Below are 19638 nucleotides of genomic sequence, written 5' to 3'. Positions count from 1 at the left end.
TATTTAAAAATCTATTTTAATTTATTTAACCTATTTAATTAATTTTAATTTTTTAATGAATAAATTGTGTTTCAATTAATAACTTTTTGGCTCAATCCATATCAATCTAATTTGAACCAATTGCCATCTCCCGTCATCCAACTTGAATCCATATGTAGACATTAAATAGCTATATAATATATTACCATATTATTATACTTCTTAAAATGTTTTAACCATTTTTGAGCTCAATATGCACGGTGTCAATGCTTCCTGGTCTGCTTAATACGTCGCGACTAATTTATTTTAATTACATTAATTATATCTTAAAAATCGCTACTAATAACCTAACTAACTTTTACTCTAGGCCCAAAAAAATTTAGAAATTGGATTGTTTGGGTTGAGGAGGCCAAGTTTAAGGTTGGGATGGATTGGCATTGGACAAAGATTTCAAGATCTGGCTATCGTCCAACTTAAGTTGACCCCCAAGCCTATCCTCATACACCTGCTTTTCTCTTTAAATTTAAGAGCCATCAAGTAATCAAGCAGTGAAAACATTATCTTCAGGCCAAGTCCAGCAAAAGAGTAGCATAGTTGTTTCTCACTTGGTTGAAATTTAGTTTATTATGTTCTATATTTTTGACTTATATTTTGTTTAATATTATGAAAAGTACTCATAGTTATTTTTTATTTTTTTTTAATTTATATGAAAATTTTTAATTTTTGTTGTTTTAGTTGATTCAATATATTTAATCCATACCATCCAGCTTTACTAGATGTGTGATGCATGGGGATGGGATGGACATTTTAAAAGAAATGATGTTGAGCCTTTTTTTTTTTTTTTGTGTGTATCAATATATATATACATACGCATGCACACGACTTATGACTCTGGAAAGCCATGTTCCCCATCATGGGCCACCCATATACTACAGTACGGCTATGAGCCAATCACGGGCCGTTAGCATGGGGACCTCCAAATAAAACGACGTCGCCGACGTATCTTGTCCATGGATGCAAGCTGTTGGATACGATAATTACCGAGATAAAGGATTAACTTTGTCTTCTAGGCCTAATTATAGTCCTTTTTTTAATCTTTTTAAAGCTGCTCCCAGCGTGCTACCGGACAACATGAATGCTGCTCGCCGCGTTTAAAAAACACCGACAAGAGACAGGGACAAAGGTCCCAAATCACCTCGGGATACAGCAGTAAAACCCCACCGTCATAGAACACACAGACACCTCCACTCCCAAACAATGGACTTACACGTGGACCATTGAATCAAACTTTACCGCATAGTATGCGACACTCGACTCTAAAACTGGTGGTTCATGTATGGAGGAAAACTGCTAATCCTCACCTCGCAATCAACCAGGACAATCACGATTTAGGCAGGGATAAAAAAAAAGGCTCGAATATTTCAGAAAAGCTCGAGGATAAACTTGTCCTACTCAAACAGCAACTTGTTTCATCAAATGACGTGCCTGAATTCAGTTCAATGCAGGATGGGACCCACGACCTTTCTCAGATGTAAAGCCAATTAGAATTTGCCATGTCATAGGTAACGGCAAAAGGCTGTCCAAGGCCGAACAGCTAATCCGGGCCTCTCCTACCCCTCCATCCACGCTTCCACTGAGTACTTACTGCGCTCTGCCGGCTTCGCCCTTCACGTGAAGACCCCCCCCCTTCTCCTCCCTCTCCTGTCAGTCTCCACACCCCAATCTCTTTAGCATTTGGTTTTTGGACTCTGTTTCGCTCTCGATGGAGGAGGGCGAGGAGTGGGTTTGGGTGCGGCCGCCAACGGAGGCCGATGCGGAGTGGTGGGCCGGCGGTGGAGGCGAAACGGAGGACGCGCGGCCGCTCAAGGTCCAGTTCTCGGCGCCGGCGAAGCACTGGACGGACGCCGCTCCCATCGGCAACGGCCGCCTCGGCGCCATGGTGTGGGGCGGCGTCAACTCCGAGACGCTCCAACTCAACCGTAAACAACCACCATCCACCCCTTCCTTTCTCTTCTTTATGTTATCTAAATCCAAGAAGATAGAAGGTCGAAATGCACCTCTCTGAGATATTAGTTATCATCGCATGAATTCGTCGTATATTAAAAATTTTGTTCTGCTTTATTATAATGATCGAAGAATATTTGCGAGACGGCAAACAAGTAATTAACTAGAGGTTGTTTCTTTTCAGCTTTTAGATTGCTCTATCGGTAAATAGCACTTGCTCTTGACATGTTGAATAATGATTAATGAAATTTTGTATATAAAGATGTTCTCTTCTTGTTTTTATCTCGAGGATATCATACAATGTCGCCCGATATATGTGCTGATATAGATCTCGACAAACAATCTTCATATTTGCTTGATCCCCTGCCCCAAACCTAGTTCTTTTTCATTTTTTTTCTTGGCATCCAATAATAAAGTTCATGGTGTTCTTGTGTGATTTCTCATGTAGATGATACTTTATGGACTGGTGTACCTGGTAACTATACAGACCCAGATGCACCTGCTGTTCTTTCCAAAGTTAGGGAACTTGTTGACAATGGACAATATGCAGAAGCCACCTCAGCAGCTTTTGGCTTGTCCGATCATCCGTCAGATGTATGTATGCTAATTTGCTTTCGCACAGCTAAATTTGTGGTTTTCTATGGCAATACACTTATTCTTGCTTGTAGGTCTTGCTTCCTTGTATGCTGAAATGGTAGTAATAACTCTTGGTAAGTCAGTTCCCCATGCAAGTGCTAGGCCTGTTCCCAGAACGAAGGACTTTTAACTATACGGAGGTTTAGAAGAATAGTAAGTATCATGCACATGTATGAGAAAGGGTACATTCTCCTAGAACTGGGAAGGGACTCTTGTTGGTTGCCTCTTAGAAATGATTTAAAAATAGATAGGATTGATGACTACATAATGTTCATTCAGGCCAAGTTATCTATTGAACAGACTAGTATACATTTCTCCATGACAAAAAGGCTGCTGCATGGCACTTGATCCAGGAACTTTGAAATCATTGAGTTTATTGGATTGAGATCTCCATTGTTAGAACGGGAGTTATTATTTGCACCCTATGAGAAAATTTTTTCCACATAGTCAAGCAAAAATTAAAATAATATAAGAAATTATATTTCTGTGGTACCATTAAGTAATAATTAGGTCAATCATTATTATAATAGAGTGTCTGAAAAGAAACCCCTAAAATATCTCTGACCAATTTTTCCCTAAAAACCAGCCATACTACAAGTAAAAGAAATTTAATAAATTTGTCCATATGTCCTTTCAACATCAAGGAACGCCTCCTTGTTCCACGGTTTAGGATCTCATCTTGCAACTAAATAGTATATAGATTAAGTGGTTCTGCTTTACCAAGATTTCCTAAGATCCAACATCCAAACACCTTAATAAATTTAGAGATAATTTTGCTTTGTCTATCTTCTCGCTGCTTTTCTTCTCAGGATTGTGAGTTGTGTATGTGGGAGTCACTTTTGGGGATTGTAGAATCATCTCCATTTTTCTCCTTTGATGCGCTAATCCTAATAAAACTGGGAACTTTCATGATCTCTCCTGCTAAAACCGTGCATCTTGCCATGCAGGAGCTTGTGTCCTAGATTAAACAGAATGGAACTACATTTTTTTGATCTCAGTTCTTTTATATATATTTTCCTCTGAGGAAATTGGCTTCTCTCTCTGTCGTCTGTCCTGTTTACTGTTTGAAGCAGAACATGTGCCTTATACCTGAATTGGTCCATGTTGATAGAATTGACCATCTTCCTGATATTACGGCTAAATTTGCATTCTAATTTATGTTTGTCTGATCAACATTATGATGCAATTTATGTACTTTAAATGTCTAGCGGAGTTTATAAAATATGTTTCTGTATTAGTGCTTCAGTTGAATGATGGTCAATAATCAACTTTAGATTACTTGAAAGCTTGCATGATGTGCTAGATAAGGCACATATTTCAACCTTTCTTGGCTATCATAATTCTCTGCTGAAATTCTTTTTCTTATTATTTTTAAATGAAGGTATACCAACCTCTTGGCAATATCAATATAAACTTTGGTGACCCTGATGATGCATATATGGCGTATGAAAGAGAACTTGATCTGACTACTGCAACTGTAAATGTCAAGTATACTCTTGGCGATGTAGAATTCACAAGGGAACACTTCTCCTCAAGCCCACATCAAGTGCTTGTGACAAAGATTTCTGCAAACAAATCTGGCTGTTTATCCTTTATAGTATATTTAGACAGTAAATTACACCATCATTCTAGTGCAAATAGCGCGAATCAAATAATCATGGAAGGTAGCTGTCCTGGCAAAAGAATTCCACCAAAAGGAAACGAATCTGAAAATCCGAGTGGAATTAAGTTCTCTGCTATTCTGGAATTACAGATAGGCGGTGATGACGGTAAAGTACAGGTTTTAAATGATAGGAAGTTGAAAGTTGTTGGTTCAGACTGGGCTGTATTACTTCTAGCAGCTTCTTCCTCGTTTGAAGGGCCATTCACAAAACCTTCAGATTCTAAGAAGGATCCTACATCGGCATGCTTGAACACAATGTCTTCGGTTAGGAATATGTCTTACTCTCAGCTACTTGCATATCATTTGGACGATTATCAAAATCTTTTTCATCGGGTCACCTTGCAATTGTCCAAGGTATCCAGTGATGCACTCGGAGAAAAAAGATCGGCCTTTTTAAATCAGATCACTGTTCAGAATAGTCCTGCAGCTGATTGTGGTGTGTCAGGATTGGTAAAACTAAACTCATTAAAAGTTTATTCTTCAACAAACTTAATGGATGGCACTTTCAAATCTACTGCAGAAAGAGTGAAATCTTTTAAAGATGACGAGGATCCATTATTGGTGGAACTTCTATTCCATTATGGTCGTTATCTGCTTATCTCTTGTTCAAGGCCTGGGACCCAGATTGCCAACTTACAAGGAATTTGGAATAAGGACATTGAGCCGGCATGGGAGTATGCTCTTTCCCGATAATACTACCTCTATATTATTTATACTATATTGTTTTCCCTAAATAATAGCTCAGTGATATATGATGTTGTGGTTTCTTGATACCTTATCATGTCCATGATTGTTAGTTGATGAGAATTTAGATATGCTAATGTTGTCATTTTTATTGTTACTATTACTACTACTTATTGTTGTTGTTGTTGTCATTGTTATTATTATTATGCTCATCATCATTGAGAGAATGGAGGGAGATCCGCTTGCACTAGAAGGCCTAAATACTTGGGAATGCACCACCCAAGATTCAAAACCAGAATCTCTAGTTCCTAAGCAAAGGTCATGCCGCCGCCGCTGCCCCCACCACCGAGAAAATGGAAGGGAGACCGACTTGCACTACAATTGCTTGGTCCAAAATACTTAGAAATGCACATCCAAGATTCGAACCCAGAACTTTTGGTTGCTAAGTAGAGGGGTGTGAAGTAGATGTATGACCATGGGGATGAAGCCCACTTCATAGATATGTTGATGTTATTATTCCATCATCATCATCATCATCATCATCAGAGAGAGAGAGAGAGAGAATGGGAGGAAGACCTACCTATGCTATAATTACCTAGGCCCAAATACTTAGGAAGCCCAAACCTTAGCTTAAACCCCACTGTTAGACCCTAACCCAAGCCGTGGCCCATGCTTGAAGCTAACCCTTGTACCATATCTCTAGCCAGACGATTAGCTTGAACCCCATCTCCTTTGGCATATGCCTATTTATAGTAAAACTACCCCAAGTTGTACAAGCCTTGGTCTATGTTATGTGGACACTTCATTATTAAAGTTTTTGAAGTATTAACACTTTTGGATACTTGGGCATGGCTGGATAGGATGTGACATTGTTGGACACTCTAAATTTTCTTGCTGATGCCAGCAAAATGTGATGCCATATGGCAGTTCTATCACGCACGTGGGACTTTTAAATTCAATTGCAAAATGTTGCAAACAAAGTGACATTATGTTTAATAAGTATCATGGTTATGTGAACACTTTAAGTGAAGTGTCAATAATTTTTATTGTTTTATCAATTTAAGGGTCTTAAGTCTTAACACATCTTAGGTGTATGGACATGTGTCTATCTACGTACACACTTGTCTGTGTATAGTGTTTGGCACTTGCGTTGCACATACTTCAATCAAGAAGAGGGAGCAAATATATGATGGTAATAAACAGTCTTCATAGAAGCATCAGGACTCTAACATTGCTAGAAGCATTAGGACTCTAATATTGTAATCGAAAAGAATTATTGAAAGACCTCAGTTGGCAAGCAAGCTGGACTTTGATGCTTGCTCGATGTATATAGAGAAGAAATGTATACACACTTTCACTAATATGTTTATATCTATATGTACATATGAATATATATATATATATATATATATATATATATATATATATATATATATATATATATATTACCATATATGTGTGTATATTTATGTATGTGTGTGCCTATATGTATGTGTGTCATGCCACCATTCCTGGATGTTTGGAGGATGTCATATTTGACACTTGAGGATATGCCGAGTCTCTAGGCAACACTACCTAGTCTAGACCTATGCATAGCCTGAATGATTCATTAGGACCAAACATCATACTGATCCCACTCCAAAACTTAGTAACACAAAACTTCTACTCAGGGTTGTATGTCCATTTTGAAAACTCCTCAAGAGCTTAAACTGGTACCCACTTGTTAGGTGCTTCCTTCATGTTTTTAAAATGTTTACCTCCCCACACCCATAGCCATAGGGTACCTCTCCTAAGTTTGGTAAAACAAGATAAACAACTAAATATACATTTCCCCACCACAAGCCACAAAAATTTTACCATCGTAAAGATCCATATATATCTAGGTTATGGCACCAATGTTGTTCCCAAGGTTCGTCGAACCGATATCGGAGGCTGTATCGGCCAGTGACCAGTTCAATACGATAGGGGTCTATGTTGTGCCATTTTTGGGTGAACCAAAAATAGTGAGAGGGAGGGGGAGACGAAGGGAGAGGGAGGAAGTGGGAGGAAGGGAGGAAAGGGGGGAGAGAGGGAGGGGGAGGAGGGTTGCCGTGGAAGTGGGGGGGAGCAAGATATAAAGTGATGGAGAGAGAGAGAGAGGGGGGGGGAGAGAGAAAATCCTAACTCGAATACTTGGATAGGGAGGGGGGAGGGAGGAAGAAGGAGAGGGAGGGAGAGAGAGGAGCAAGACTCACCCGTCGGGAGAGAAAGGAGCGGCCAGAGGAGGCTTCATGAGAGTGTTGAGAGAAGGAAGCTACCGAAGGAGGCCTCTGAGGGCATTAGGAGAAAGAGGAGCAGTTGGAAAGGTTACACGGGGGCATCTGGTGAGAGGAGCGATTGCACACATTGGGATGGAGAGAGATGAGGCTCGCATATTTAGGAGGGGGAGAGACAAGCCTTGACTTAACTCATAGGCTTATATCTTGAATTGGTATGCTGAACCGTGCCGATAACTGATCGGTTTAGTTAGGCACACCCCGAACCAGCCTGTTTGGCATGGTTCAGCAATCCTTGGTTGTTCCTATTGGCCACACTTAAATCAAACTATAATGCTCCACCCTTCCGCTAATATAAAGGCCAATGTAGTCATGATCACACTTAGAATTTGCTAATAAGCCCTTCATTCATCTTACTTTATGGGCCAACCTCATCAAGAACCAAGGTTTCTAGTGTTCTATATCGCATGGTGCATGGCTTATCATACTAACCTTGTGTCGTACAATACAGTATGAAGGCTCGATGCGGCACTGTACCAACCCATGGTATAGCTACTATGCCATCTCTAGTAACATACTATGTATCAATATAGGGGCATTACTGTATTGACCCAATCAACACCATTAAGGTATTGGTATGGTCTCCAATACTGAGATTTGAAAACCTTGTTGGAAACCATACCAAAAAGTTAGTGACATACCAATAATACTAGCGGTTGGTCTTTTCACAGATCCACTAAATTAAATGACTTGGTTTTCACTCTATATTTAAGCCACTTCCACACCAAACTCACCTCCTACAAGATTCAGTTGCCTACACAAAACTCTTCATGTCTGAACCTACATTATCATCCTATACAGAATCATAGCCATCAGCAAAACCTCATAACCAGATTATCTCACTGTATATAGTCCAACCATTCCAAAATGCAAATTAGAATCATTTCAATCTTCCATAATTAGGCAGGAGATTCCATTGGCCTGGTTCTAGGAAAAGTAAATGAGAGCTAGTTAGACCTCTATTTTGGAAAGTCAAAAATCTATGTATCTATATGTGCTGGTTCTTGTTTTAGGTAGGTATTCTGCTTCATCAAGTAATTCCTATTGTGAAGTAATAGAACGAAGATTACCAAGAAAATGAAGAGAGAGAGAAGAACTGACTTCTTTATAATTGAAACTACTTTGGAATTAAAATCAACTATGGTAAACCTGATGTCTTGATGGTTGACGGAGTTAGTTGGCCTTGTATGAAAATAATGATATGCACAACTAGAGCTGGAAAAAAAATCTTCCTATGCAAAAACGGTTTACCAATAAAAAGGTTGTCACGCTATAATAATAGGAGTTTGAGCAACTCACTTTCATGAGCTGGGTTTTGGTTAGTTTAGGCCAGTTCTGTCCCTGAAACAAGTTGACCCCTCATTTCGTGCCAATTCCAACATGGTACTGGCCCGGTTCAGGGCAGTATGGAAGATGCTGGTATAAGCTCAAATTACTCCCAAACAATCAAGGAACAGGTTTGGCTCATCTTTGTGCTAAAATGACCACTGAGGCACATAGAGTAGGAATTTTAAGAAATTTTCAGAGGTCTATGTAAGTCTGTGACTAGTTTTTGTGCATTTGTATCAGAGTGTCGTACTCCTCTACTTATTTATTTATTTTCTGTAATATCTTCATATCTGTTGTATACTTGTATCTATATCCACTTTTTGGCATATTCTGCTAGGAAGTATGAGCTTATGACTCGCTTAATGAGCACCTTTTCTAATTTTAGATTGAACTTTTAGTGATTTATAATGCTTTGACCATAGAAGCATGGGCGTATAGTGAGAAACAAATGCACGTAATTTCTATGCATGGCATTGTGTTGTTTAAAATAGAAAAGCTGACTGTTGTTTTTCTTCTTCAGTGCAGCTCCTCACTTAAACATCAATCTGCAAATGAACTATTGGCCATCCCTTTCTTGCAACCTTAGCGAATGTCAAGAACCCTTATTTGATTTCATTGCTTCTCTTGCAGTCAATGGGAGTAAAACTGCGAAAGTAAGATGTTTTTCATACTTGACTTATCTTCAAATAATGTATCTCCTAGTAAATTGTGTGGATTCAAAATTTCCAGAAGGAGCAAAAAGTTTGTAGCAACAGGTATACACCAAAGAATTTTGCTGTGCGGAAAATTTCCACATCAGTTTGCAACTTGCAGCATGATAACTTGTACTTTGTTCAATTCCCTTTTCTAGAATGTGCTTAGTTGGCTATCATATCACACTGACTAAATTGATATTTATTTTAACACTGCAACTGGATTTTTTTTTTTTCATAATGTGACTTGTTTATGTTAATTGAACCATAAAAATGATTTAAGCACAATAACTACCCCAAGTACTATTTTTACTCAAGGTTTCGCTTTGTCGGGTCTTTCAACTGAAATGCATCAATCCGCAATATTAGTACCTACTCTACAATCTCAGTGGTTAATGATGCACATAAGTATGATGTTATTGAGCTATGCAGCTCTTTTATGCGGATCGTTATTATCAATCGCTCTTCTAGTCATTACATTTCGAAACAACATCAATTTTTTTTGTAAAAGCAATAATTTCTTAATTAGATCATTTTTCTTTGGTGAGATTAAATACTTGAATGAAAAAAGAAGCGTTTTTAAAAACACTTCTTTTCTTTCATTTCGAAATTATTACAAATATCAATAGCAAATTACCAGATGTTATGTTGGATTGAGCAGTGGTTAGCGAGTGGTAAGATAATTTTACAGTTATATAATAATGACATATTTCTTCTTGGTATGATGCAGAGATATGCTTGGTATTAGTTGGAGGGACATGAGATTGACCAGGCTATTGCAATAGATCATGGTTTATAATTTTGTTAATTTAATGATCTGCACTGACAGGATTACCCCTCTAAATCCATGGTTGGATGTGAATTTAGAAATTGATTTTCGACAATGAGCTATGTCCACTTTCGAGAAGGATAAAGAAGATAATATTAATGCTTGGCCTCAAGCCAACTAAAATTCCAGTTTGACTTGAAAATCAACATCACGACTTTTGGTACTAGAAATTGCCTGCATAAAGACAGTTTTTTTTTTTGCATGATTGTATGTGGATTGTCTCACTGGTTGGATTTGAGCTATGGACAGTTTTTTTGCATCTGGTTTTAGTTCACCTGGCCCTGGACTTGCTTCTATTGCATGTGCAAGGAAAAAATGATCAATGATGATATTCAGAAAGGTACTATTTAAACATCCATGTTGAGAAGGGGCTAGTTGATTTTGCTTTCCAATGCACAGCTTCCTCGCGAGCATGGAATCAATGGAAGGAGGGAATGATACCCGGAAAAAGTGATATATGGATAAAGATTTTCCAAAGAAATCAGACATGTTGTGAAAACTCAAGTAGCTGTAGCCTGCAAAGGGGAACCTTTGTTTTCTTGAACAATTTTAAGCCAAGTTACAATGAAAGAGAAACACAACTAAACAGCTAATGTGCGATGTCAATGTTGAATAAGTTATAATGATATGCTTAGAAACAGCTAATAAATTTGAATAAGCTTATTAAGCACCTCAGTGCAAAGCTTTTTGTAGTGTAGAGCTAAATTCCATGAAGATCAGTTGCCAACTAGGATAAGAGTGTAGGACCAAAAAGTTATGATGATATAACTGTTATATGCAACATATTGAGGGTTTAAGGGTTGCAGATATCATGTTAAAGTCTTAATTTCAAAATTTTCTTAAAGGCTGCTCATCATGAGTAGATATTGTAATGATTAGAAGATATTTCATGCACCATCGCACGGAGAAATTATGCGTCTCTGTGTGTGTGAGAGAAAGAGAGTAAAATTCCATGTAGATCTTTTGCCAATTAGGATGATTAGGATTCAAGAGTGTAGGACCCAACAAAAGTTATTATAGTACAGCTGTTATATGTGACATGTTGGAAGTTTCCCGGCTGATGGTAGTATGTCAAAGTTTCCACTTAATTTCTAATTTTTCTCAAGGGCTGCTAATCTTGAGTAGATCTTGTAATGACTAGAAGATGTTTCATGCATGTCCACACATAAAGAGTATATGTATGAGCACTATCATCCCAAATCTCGAGTTACATGTTGGTAGGAAGTAAAGCATGGCATAGTTTTGAGTATAATTAATGATTAGCGGCGAACCTACTTCTCCAAAATAACTGCATGGACATTATTATTATTTAACTTTTTATATACATTATCTCTTGTTTAATGGTTGTTAATATATCGATTGTTAAATATCCTTCATAATGCTTACAGGTCAATTATGAAACAAGTGGTTGGGTGGCACATCAGGTCTCAGACATATGGGCAAAAACATCACCAGACCGTGGTGACCCTTTGTGGGCTTTATGGCCAATGGGTGGAGCTTGGCTTTGTACACATCTATGGGAGCATTATAGTTTCACTTTGGATAAAGTATTTAATATAAAAACATTCTTTTGTTATATTATTGGACTGTTAGCATGCATTACTATTGTAGTATCTGATATTCCCTGCAAAATCTACTATTTTGCAAGATCTAAAATTGCAACCATATGGTACTGTCGACCCCATTTCATGAATTGTGCCATCCCATATCAACATGGGGTATTATCAGCTAGTTCCACAAACTATGTATAACAACCTAAAATCTCATCCAAAAAGGCTAGCTAGAAGGTATTATTTGGGTTCCTTGGCCATGTGTAAGTACCGAAGATCTTCCTAGTGCATAGCCAATGTGGGACTAAATACACACTCGCACGGATCCTCACATACTCTCCTTATTTTTAAGCCCCGGCATTCTTGCCAGGGTAAGGATCCAAATCCATTCACAAACACCAAGATCAACTCATGGTTAGCCTAAATGGGCTCGTGTTGCAGTATTCCCTAATCCACATAGGCATGGGTTGGGTCGGTTCTGATACTATTTGTAACAATCTAGGACCTTACCCTGAAAGGCTACCTGAAAGGTGTTATTAGTTCATATCTAGAATCCTCGATGTGCTCTTCATTTCCCTTGATATTGTAATACCTTTATTTCTTTCTTGTTTCTTTCTTTCTTTCACCACCAAATAATTTTAGTTAGAGTGTTAGACATCAAATTTTGGCCATATAAATACCTGATAGGTCTATTTTGCATCAATGTCTTACAAAATTCACATCCTGAGCTATAATGTTTGACAGAAAATATACAGTTCCCAAAATATAAATTATATGATTAAAGTACAGGGACGATGTTTTGGTGATTTGAATGCTTGAAATTGAAACAAATTGGTCCCAACTTTATTATTTTATTATGATCTCTGGAACAATATGCAAAATCTAAAGCCGTTCTTATGTTGTGCATAGTTTCCTCCTGGATCTCAGCCATGGCACAATCTACTAAAAAATGTTAAAAAATGACATCATTTCTAATCCGATGATGTTTGAATAAGTTCATTGCCATATTTCATTATGTTTTTTTTTCCATGAGTCCCAATGCTTAAAGGAGGTTCAGTGGGTACATGCATGTCCTTTTTCCCTAAGGAAAAGGACTGGAGAACTGGAAAAGACCGCCGTATCTTAGAGAATGCCTAAAGTAACTAAAGTGAAATGGCCAGGCGAATAAAATATTTTTCTTACAGTTTCGTGTCGGATTTGATTGCTTTTCTTTTAATAGAAAATTAAAGATGCTTACTAACTTTATTTTGTGTTTAGGGCTTTCTAGAGAATAAAGCATACCCTCTGTTGGCGGGATGTGCTTCCTTTCTGTTGGACTGGTTAATTGAAGGACCTGGGGGATATTTGGAAACCAATCCTTCTACCTCTCCAGAACATTCTTTTATTGCTCCAGATGGGAAGACTGCAAGTGTCAGCTATTCATCGACTATGGATATGGCCATTATAAAAGAAGTTTTTTCTGCAGTTATTTCATCTGCTGAGGTGACTTAAAGCTTAATCTTGGCTGGCTAGACATATATATGCTTTGTTAACCTCCTTATTTATCAAATCAGATTCTTACTGCTTTATACAAAATATCTTATACAAGAAGTTATTCAAATTGTTTATAAACCTAGATCTTGGGGAGATCCGATAGTGATTTTATCAAGCAGATCAACAAGGCACTATCAAGGTTGCCCCCAACAAAAATAGCTAGAGATGGTTCGATCATGGAATGGGTAAGAGGAGCCTTTACTTCATTAGTTTTTGATTACTAATTCTCTTTACTCCATGGCTGTTTACAATGTCCTATTTTAGTTTTGTTGCCTGTTCTGTGGTAGCCTTAAAATTTTTATATATTTATATATATGGCAGGCACAAGATTTTGAGGATCCAGAGGTGCATCATCGACATTTGTCACCCTTATTTGGTCTTTTCCCAGGACATACAATAACAATTGAGAAAACACCTGATTTGTGCAAAGCTGCTGGCAACAGCCTTTACAAGAGAGGTTTGTGGAAGAAATATATAAGAAAAATTCGTTCAATTATGTGCATTTTGTATGATAAACACCTACAAAATTTTAGAATTATCTTTTGATGCTAAAATGGACTAAATCTCTGATCAACCAAGACAGGATTTTTTTTGATTGATCAAATATGTCTAAATTTAGTTACTTGCTATATAATCTGGCTATAAGCAACCTTAAATATGTTAATTATCTGTAGGATTTTCAGAACTCTATTTGCAAACTGATGCTTGGCCCACCATCACGGATGATACCTGCAATCTAAAGAATCCATAAACCACATTTCGAAAAGACTGGTGGTTCAGCCAGGGTAATGATTAAATGCTGCTAATTAATTTGATGACTGAATCGGAAGCCAAAAAAAAAGAACACAAGAACTTAATTAAAGCACATTAATTAAGAAAGAGGTAAGAGACTAGGACCAGGCCCCTTTTCCTTCACACGTGGAAATCCTAATGAAATTTTCTTTTTGTCATGCAAACTCTAAATAATCATTAGTATGGTCCAAGGTTCGCTGTGCCTATACCGGAGCCCATGCCAGTCGGCTGGCGGCATGGTTCAATACGTCTCATGCTGCTCTGTGTTGGGCCCGTACCAACACAACAGGGACGGAGAGGGAGAGGGAGAGGGACGAGAGAGAGGAAAAGAGAGAGAGAGAGAGGGGAAGGAAGGGAGAGGGAAGAAGGGCCATCGGAGGGTAGGAGTAAGGGCTCCGCCAACGAAACAGGGGTCCGAAGGGCAGAGTCTTTGCTCCGGCTCTCCGGAGGCCTCTGGCGGCCCTCTGTCCCTCTTCCTCCCCCCCCCCCCCCCCTCTTCTCTCTCTCTCTTTCTCTCTTCATTCTCCCTCTCCCCTCCTGTCGGTTTGCCATTTTGAATGTCGGAACTGTTTCAGTTTGCTGCCGGCATGGCTCGGTGTGCCCCGAACCGGGCGGTTCGGGACGATTCCACATTTCTTGGTACGATCTCATGATTTATTGGCCAGCCAAAAGAGAGCCCTTGATGGACTCAAAGATGAACCAAATGCATCTAGACTTCAGGGAAGCTACTAGAGATAAGGAAAGATATTGAGAGAATCCTGTTGCTAGGCTCTGTTTGGTTTCTGAGGAACGGAAAGATGAACAAGAAATTTCCTCTGGTTGAAAACACAAGAAAATAGGGGGTTTTCTATCATTTCGTTGCACTAAGAAAAGCTTTTATCTTGTTTTGTTGGTTTTGGATGGACATTGTTGTTGCACTAAGAGAATCAAAGTGAAAGTTATAGAGAATAGTGAAAGGCCTTTTTCAAAATTGCTACCTTTGGAAAAGGGAAAACTAATGGTTGTAAAAGAAAATTTTGGACCCTATATATTCACTTGAAAAATTTCATTCTAAAAGTTCTCTTGGCTAGCAAACATTGGAAAACAATATTTCAATGTAATAAACTCTTCTCTTTATGGGCTGCTTTATAGGCCCAAATAGGGCCTTTGCTGGCCCATAAGGCAACCTTTTTCGCTTGTAGGGTGATCGTGATAACTATATGACAAAACTGATGTAAAAATAATAGTATATCAATATTCCAAAACCAAATTACTTCTTATTCTGATACACAATAGAGTTACAGATTGTTCCTCAGTAATTTCTAAGTTTCTGCAGGCACTTCATCAATAAATTAGGATAAATCTCGTCTAGGTTTCACAAAAGTGTAAAATGTTGCTGGGCAAAAAACGGATACAAGTTGCACATACCAGGTCAACAAAACTCAAGATGTCCAAATAAGAACATCCACGCCCATACTGATAAACTAGTTTTCCGTACCAACCACACCTTCTTCGGTGGCGTTGGGCCATCAATCATGTCACCAATAATGATGGCAAGAATTGGGATCAACTTCTTTCCCTATTTAACGAAATAAAGGAGCAAGGGGAAGAGAGCGCCTTTTTCAAGGCGACCGTGAAAGTTATCCAAGAAGTAGAACTATTGCAAGCCACTGTATCTCAGACTGATGATGGTATTCGTTGTGATTTCTAGCATCTTGTTACATTACTATCAACAATCGAGGTAACTTGATATTATTGGGCTTTCTCCTTTCTTGACATCATGTGCAAATGGCTTCACATGGCCCACAAACCAGCTGCCTGGTGTCCTACACCTTCCCACTTTATGTCCCACATTGCTTTTAGGCTCTCTGCTTATAAAATATAGTGCATGCTCTCATTTTCCTACATTAGTCTCACGTTTAAATTGTTTCTTTATTTGTCATATTTTGACAATTTTCTATTTGTCTGTGACTAGCTCCGAATTCACTAGCCACTGGCTGATTATGAGAATGTCTTCCTGTTGTCTGTTGGCTATGATAAAATGAAGATTTGGATGCTGCCCAGAGAAAATTAGACATCTTACTGCATTTTACTTCTGAGTTTTCTCCGAGGAATAGATTAGCATGGAGGGTCTGATTCATTTATCATTTACTATTAAATGTTGTGTGAATTCTAATGAAAACATTGATTTTTGTTATGCACCCTAAGGAGAGGGATGGGACTTTCGATAACTGGAACCCAAAGTTTTTAGGTCAAATGGATCTTGTTCTATCGTTGATCAGAGATTTCTATATGAAAAATACGAATCGGAGTTTGAAGAAGAGACCACAGACATGGATGATGGGTAAGAAAGATGAGTTTCTTAGCTAAGAATGAAGTGCGGCATGATCAAGAAATGTCAAAGTACTAATACTTCCTCAAGGTCAAAATACATGAAGACAACCATTTGGTTTATCTTAATAAAACTCATAAATAAGAAAAAGAACAAGCTTAAAAGATGCATTTGCACGGCATAGGATGTTGGCCTTTCTATGGTCTAGTTTGAGAGATGAAGGAAAATAAACCTCACCACGTTTATTCAGCATTTACCTTTTTGGGCCTCTATTTTACATGGTACCACACCAAATTAAATGTAGTTCTCATTACTAGGATTCCTCATATTGATCATGTTGGTAAGCCAGCCTGCAAAATTCTCAACAAGCCTAGCTTTCTAGATATCTTGAGAGTGCAACTGAATGCGAACATCTAAATTTTCACGTAATGCCTATTTTGACTAATGTTTCATTGGCTTTTCCAGGGGACGTCGGCCCAGGGTGGTCAACCACATGGAAGATGGCTTTGTGGGCCCGTCTTCACAACAGCGAACATGCATACAAACTGGTCAGGCAGTTGATCAACTTGGTAGATCCTGATCATGAAAGTGATTTTGAAGGAGGGTTGTATAGTAACTTGTTCACAGCACACCCTCCATTCCAGATTGATGGTAATTTCGGGTAAATCATGTGATTCCATACCAACTTTCAACATACCGATAAACTTTTTCAGCAGAAGGCCAAATTTTCATCCTTGCCAACTAGTTTTGATACTCTCTTTTCAGTTTCACTGCGGCAATTGCAGAAATGCTTGTCCAGAGCACGAAGCATGATCTCTATTTACTCCCAGCTCTCCCACGAGAAAAGTGGGCTGAAGGTTGTGTTAAGGGGTTGAAGGCCAGGGGCAATGTCACAGTTAATGTCTGCTGGAAGAAAGGGGAACTTCATGAAGCCTGCTTTTGGTCTAAGAACCAAAACAGTCTCAAGAGATTGCATTATAGGGGTACTGTCGCCACTGTTACATTATCCCATGGAAATATCTACAGATTCAATAAGCACCTAAAATGCGTGAAGACCTGCTCCTTGAAAGAAGGAATATTTCTTTGACTATTTGCTATTTTAGATGGGTCGACCAAAAAGCAGTAGTTTCTCAAGATCATCAACCAAGGAGCTTCCTTTTCTTACCTTACAATTTAAGTCAGCCAAATACTTTCATCTTTGATATCAAGTTTCCATTCTACATATTTAGTAGAAACTGTAACGGAAGGAGCGGTAAAGAGATCCCATTGGAGTCGCGACATTTTTGTTCTGGTAAGTAATAAAGGGACCTGACTAATGGAATCATGCAATTCATCATTAGAATGTGCTGGTATTTTGTTTATTTATTTTCTTACTGTTTTGAATGCAATAGGGAATCAGAGCAGGAGAATCCTTAAACAAGGAAGAGACTAGAAAAATGGGGTCATTACAGGCCCATCAGAAGCATGCTGCTTTCATTCGACAGGAATGGCATCTCAATTTGGATGTAAAATAAATGTTTCTTTTTAAAAAAACTATGCTGCTGAGCACCTTGGTGAATGTTCATCTCGTTGATATGATAGATGGGAAAACTTAAAAGGATCTAGGATTTTTTGAAATTTTTTCTGATATTTAAGATGGAGATATTGAACTTATGGCCAGTATGATAAATTGGAGATTGGCAATTAGTTTTACTTTAGTACTTCCGGTCGATTAAAGCAATAAAAATTCAGCAAGAATTTTTTAAAATAATCATCAGTTTGGTGAGGCAATCAATCTCCTTTTTTATGGTCGACTGATAGAGCAAAGACTAGCGACCAGCGGCATTGCTCATTGAGGCTCCATTGGCTTATCAAAAGAGTTCCAGGCTTCAAAACCTCTTGGAACAAATAAACTAGTAACTTGTTTAAGCGTTTGTTATCAATTAGGTAATCAGTGAAAACATAAGATGAATGAGTGAACTAAATATGATTGACCAAATTGAAAAAATAATGGGTTAAGATCATATTGTTCATTTGGAATTGAAGAGAGGAGAATGAGTAGATATCGAATGATTAATTTCTATTTTTTGTTATTGTGGAATCCGTCACTAAGATGGATTGCTCTTAAGCAGTCAACAAACTCGTCCTAATGCAAGAGCCTTTTGCGAGCAAATTTGGAAATGAAAGAAAGCTACTGAAAATTGTTGATACTGAATTATTTAACTATTGATTTTAAAATAGTTAACTTAGAAACTGATTCAAGGGAGTAAAATCACGTTTTAAATGTAATGGCCAATATGTTTTTATAGTACTGGCTGATATCTCAAGATTTACCGGTTTACATTAATGTAGTTAATAAGGGTCAAGATTTTCTATATCCTGCATCAATACAGGTTAAGATCTTGCCCAAGATAAAAGTATTGATGCAAAACCAATTAAAAATTTTCTTTAAAGCTCCATAGCATTTGCTATAATCTATACCTGATACTAATAATACCTTTTGTATAGTATTTTGAATGCAGAGAGTGGTTCAACGGAGTTCAAGAGCACCCAGTCTCCAGCATTTGAAAGAAAGAGAACATCTTCACCCCATTCGTAAAACCTTAATGCCTGAGTGCTTGGTGCAATGAATGCCAACTGTTTCTAAGCAACTACTTCAAACACAATATCCCATAAATCATTATAGAGCTAGATGGTACCATTAGCCTGCCCCATCATCTATAAAAAACTGGTACGTGGTAGATTCACACCTCTAATCACACATAAGGGTGCTATCATGTTGAGTCAGGTCTGTGTTTCTGCTAGCCTAGTATTGAGCATGTTGGACTCCTAGGATTTACACATTTAACCCAAATTTTATCCATCCAAGAATTGGTCAAATTCAAGTTCGCGTTGGACTGAGTCAGGAAGGAGTTGGCTTTAGGTTCAAGACCTGAGTTCGATTGGATCTGATTGGGACTATGCCATTTTTCCGAATGTTCATTTCCTTCATGCCCTTTAAAGGAAAGGCAGGTGGTTACTGTTTTTCAGTTTTTTTTTTTTTTTTCAAAAATTAAAGTCAGTTTTTCCTTTTCTGTTGAATACCAAAAATTTGAAACTCGTCAGGTGAATAAGGTTACAATGGTGGAGAAGGTGGTCATGTTGACAGGCAGCATTAGGTGGTGTTGGTTGGCAGGCAGCACTAATATCAGTGATGGTCACAGATGATGATGACCGGTAGAGGCGGTGTTGGGTGGTGGCGGTTAGCAACAGTGGCCAGCGATGGCCACCGTGAGTGGTGGCGAGCGCTGGTAAATGGTTGCAGGAGGCAAAAGGTGGCTGGTGATGGCCGACAACATGCAA

At 38.3% G+C, this 19638-nt stretch overlaps 1 protein-coding gene across 2 annotated transcripts; it reads left to right on the top strand.

Annotated features, from left to right (window-relative positions):
• The first annotated feature begins 1625 nt into the window (after positions 1 to 1625).
• Positions 1626 to 17970, top strand: LOC113460935 (alpha-L-fucosidase 2-like). Of its 2 annotated transcripts, none has more exons than XM_039127499.2 (11): positions 1626 to 1958; positions 2432 to 2577; positions 4001 to 4956; positions 9131 to 9263; positions 11520 to 11678; positions 12939 to 13163; positions 13298 to 13399; positions 13536 to 13671; positions 16783 to 16968; positions 17083 to 17608; positions 17709 to 17970. In XM_039127499.2, the coding sequence occupies exons 1-10, from the start codon at positions 1742 to 1744 to the stop codon at positions 17190 to 17192; spliced, it is 2370 nt and encodes a 789-aa protein (XP_038983427.2). In that variant the 5' UTR covers positions 1626 to 1741; the 3' UTR covers positions 17193 to 17608; positions 17709 to 17970. The 2 variants fall into 2 exon arrangements, with proteins under 2 accessions (XP_038983427.2, XP_038983428.2); XM_039127500.2 differs by having other exon boundaries at positions 16783 to 16978.
• Positions 17971 to 19638: the final 1668 nt, after the last annotated feature.

Source organism: Phoenix dactylifera, chromosome 7, assembly GCF_051530095.1.
Source record: "Phoenix dactylifera cultivar Ajwa chromosome 7, Ajwa_hap1_PhDact_Kaust_v1.1, whole genome shotgun sequence".
NCBI lineage: Eukaryota > Viridiplantae > Streptophyta > Magnoliopsida > Arecales > Arecaceae > Phoenix > Phoenix dactylifera.
Note: the sequence above shows the minus strand (reverse complement) of the source record. Positions and strands in the feature narration are given on the sequence as shown.

What these genes read in the sequence shown, in the direction of transcription:
- LOC113460935 (XM_039127500.2), top strand. Translation starts at nt 1,742, where the DNA reads ATGGAGGAGGGCGAGGAGTGGGTTTGGGTGCGGCCGCCAACGGAGGCC. An exon ending in CGAGACGCTCCAACTCAACC is followed by an intron (nt 1,959 to 2,431) that starts GTAAACAACCAC and finishes TTTCTCATGTAG; the next exon opens with ATGATACTTTATGGACTGGT. An exon ending in CAGTTATTTCATCTGCTGAG is followed by an intron (nt 13,164 to 13,297) that starts GTGACTTAAAGC and finishes TTATAAACCTAG; the next exon opens with ATCTTGGGGAGATCCGATAG.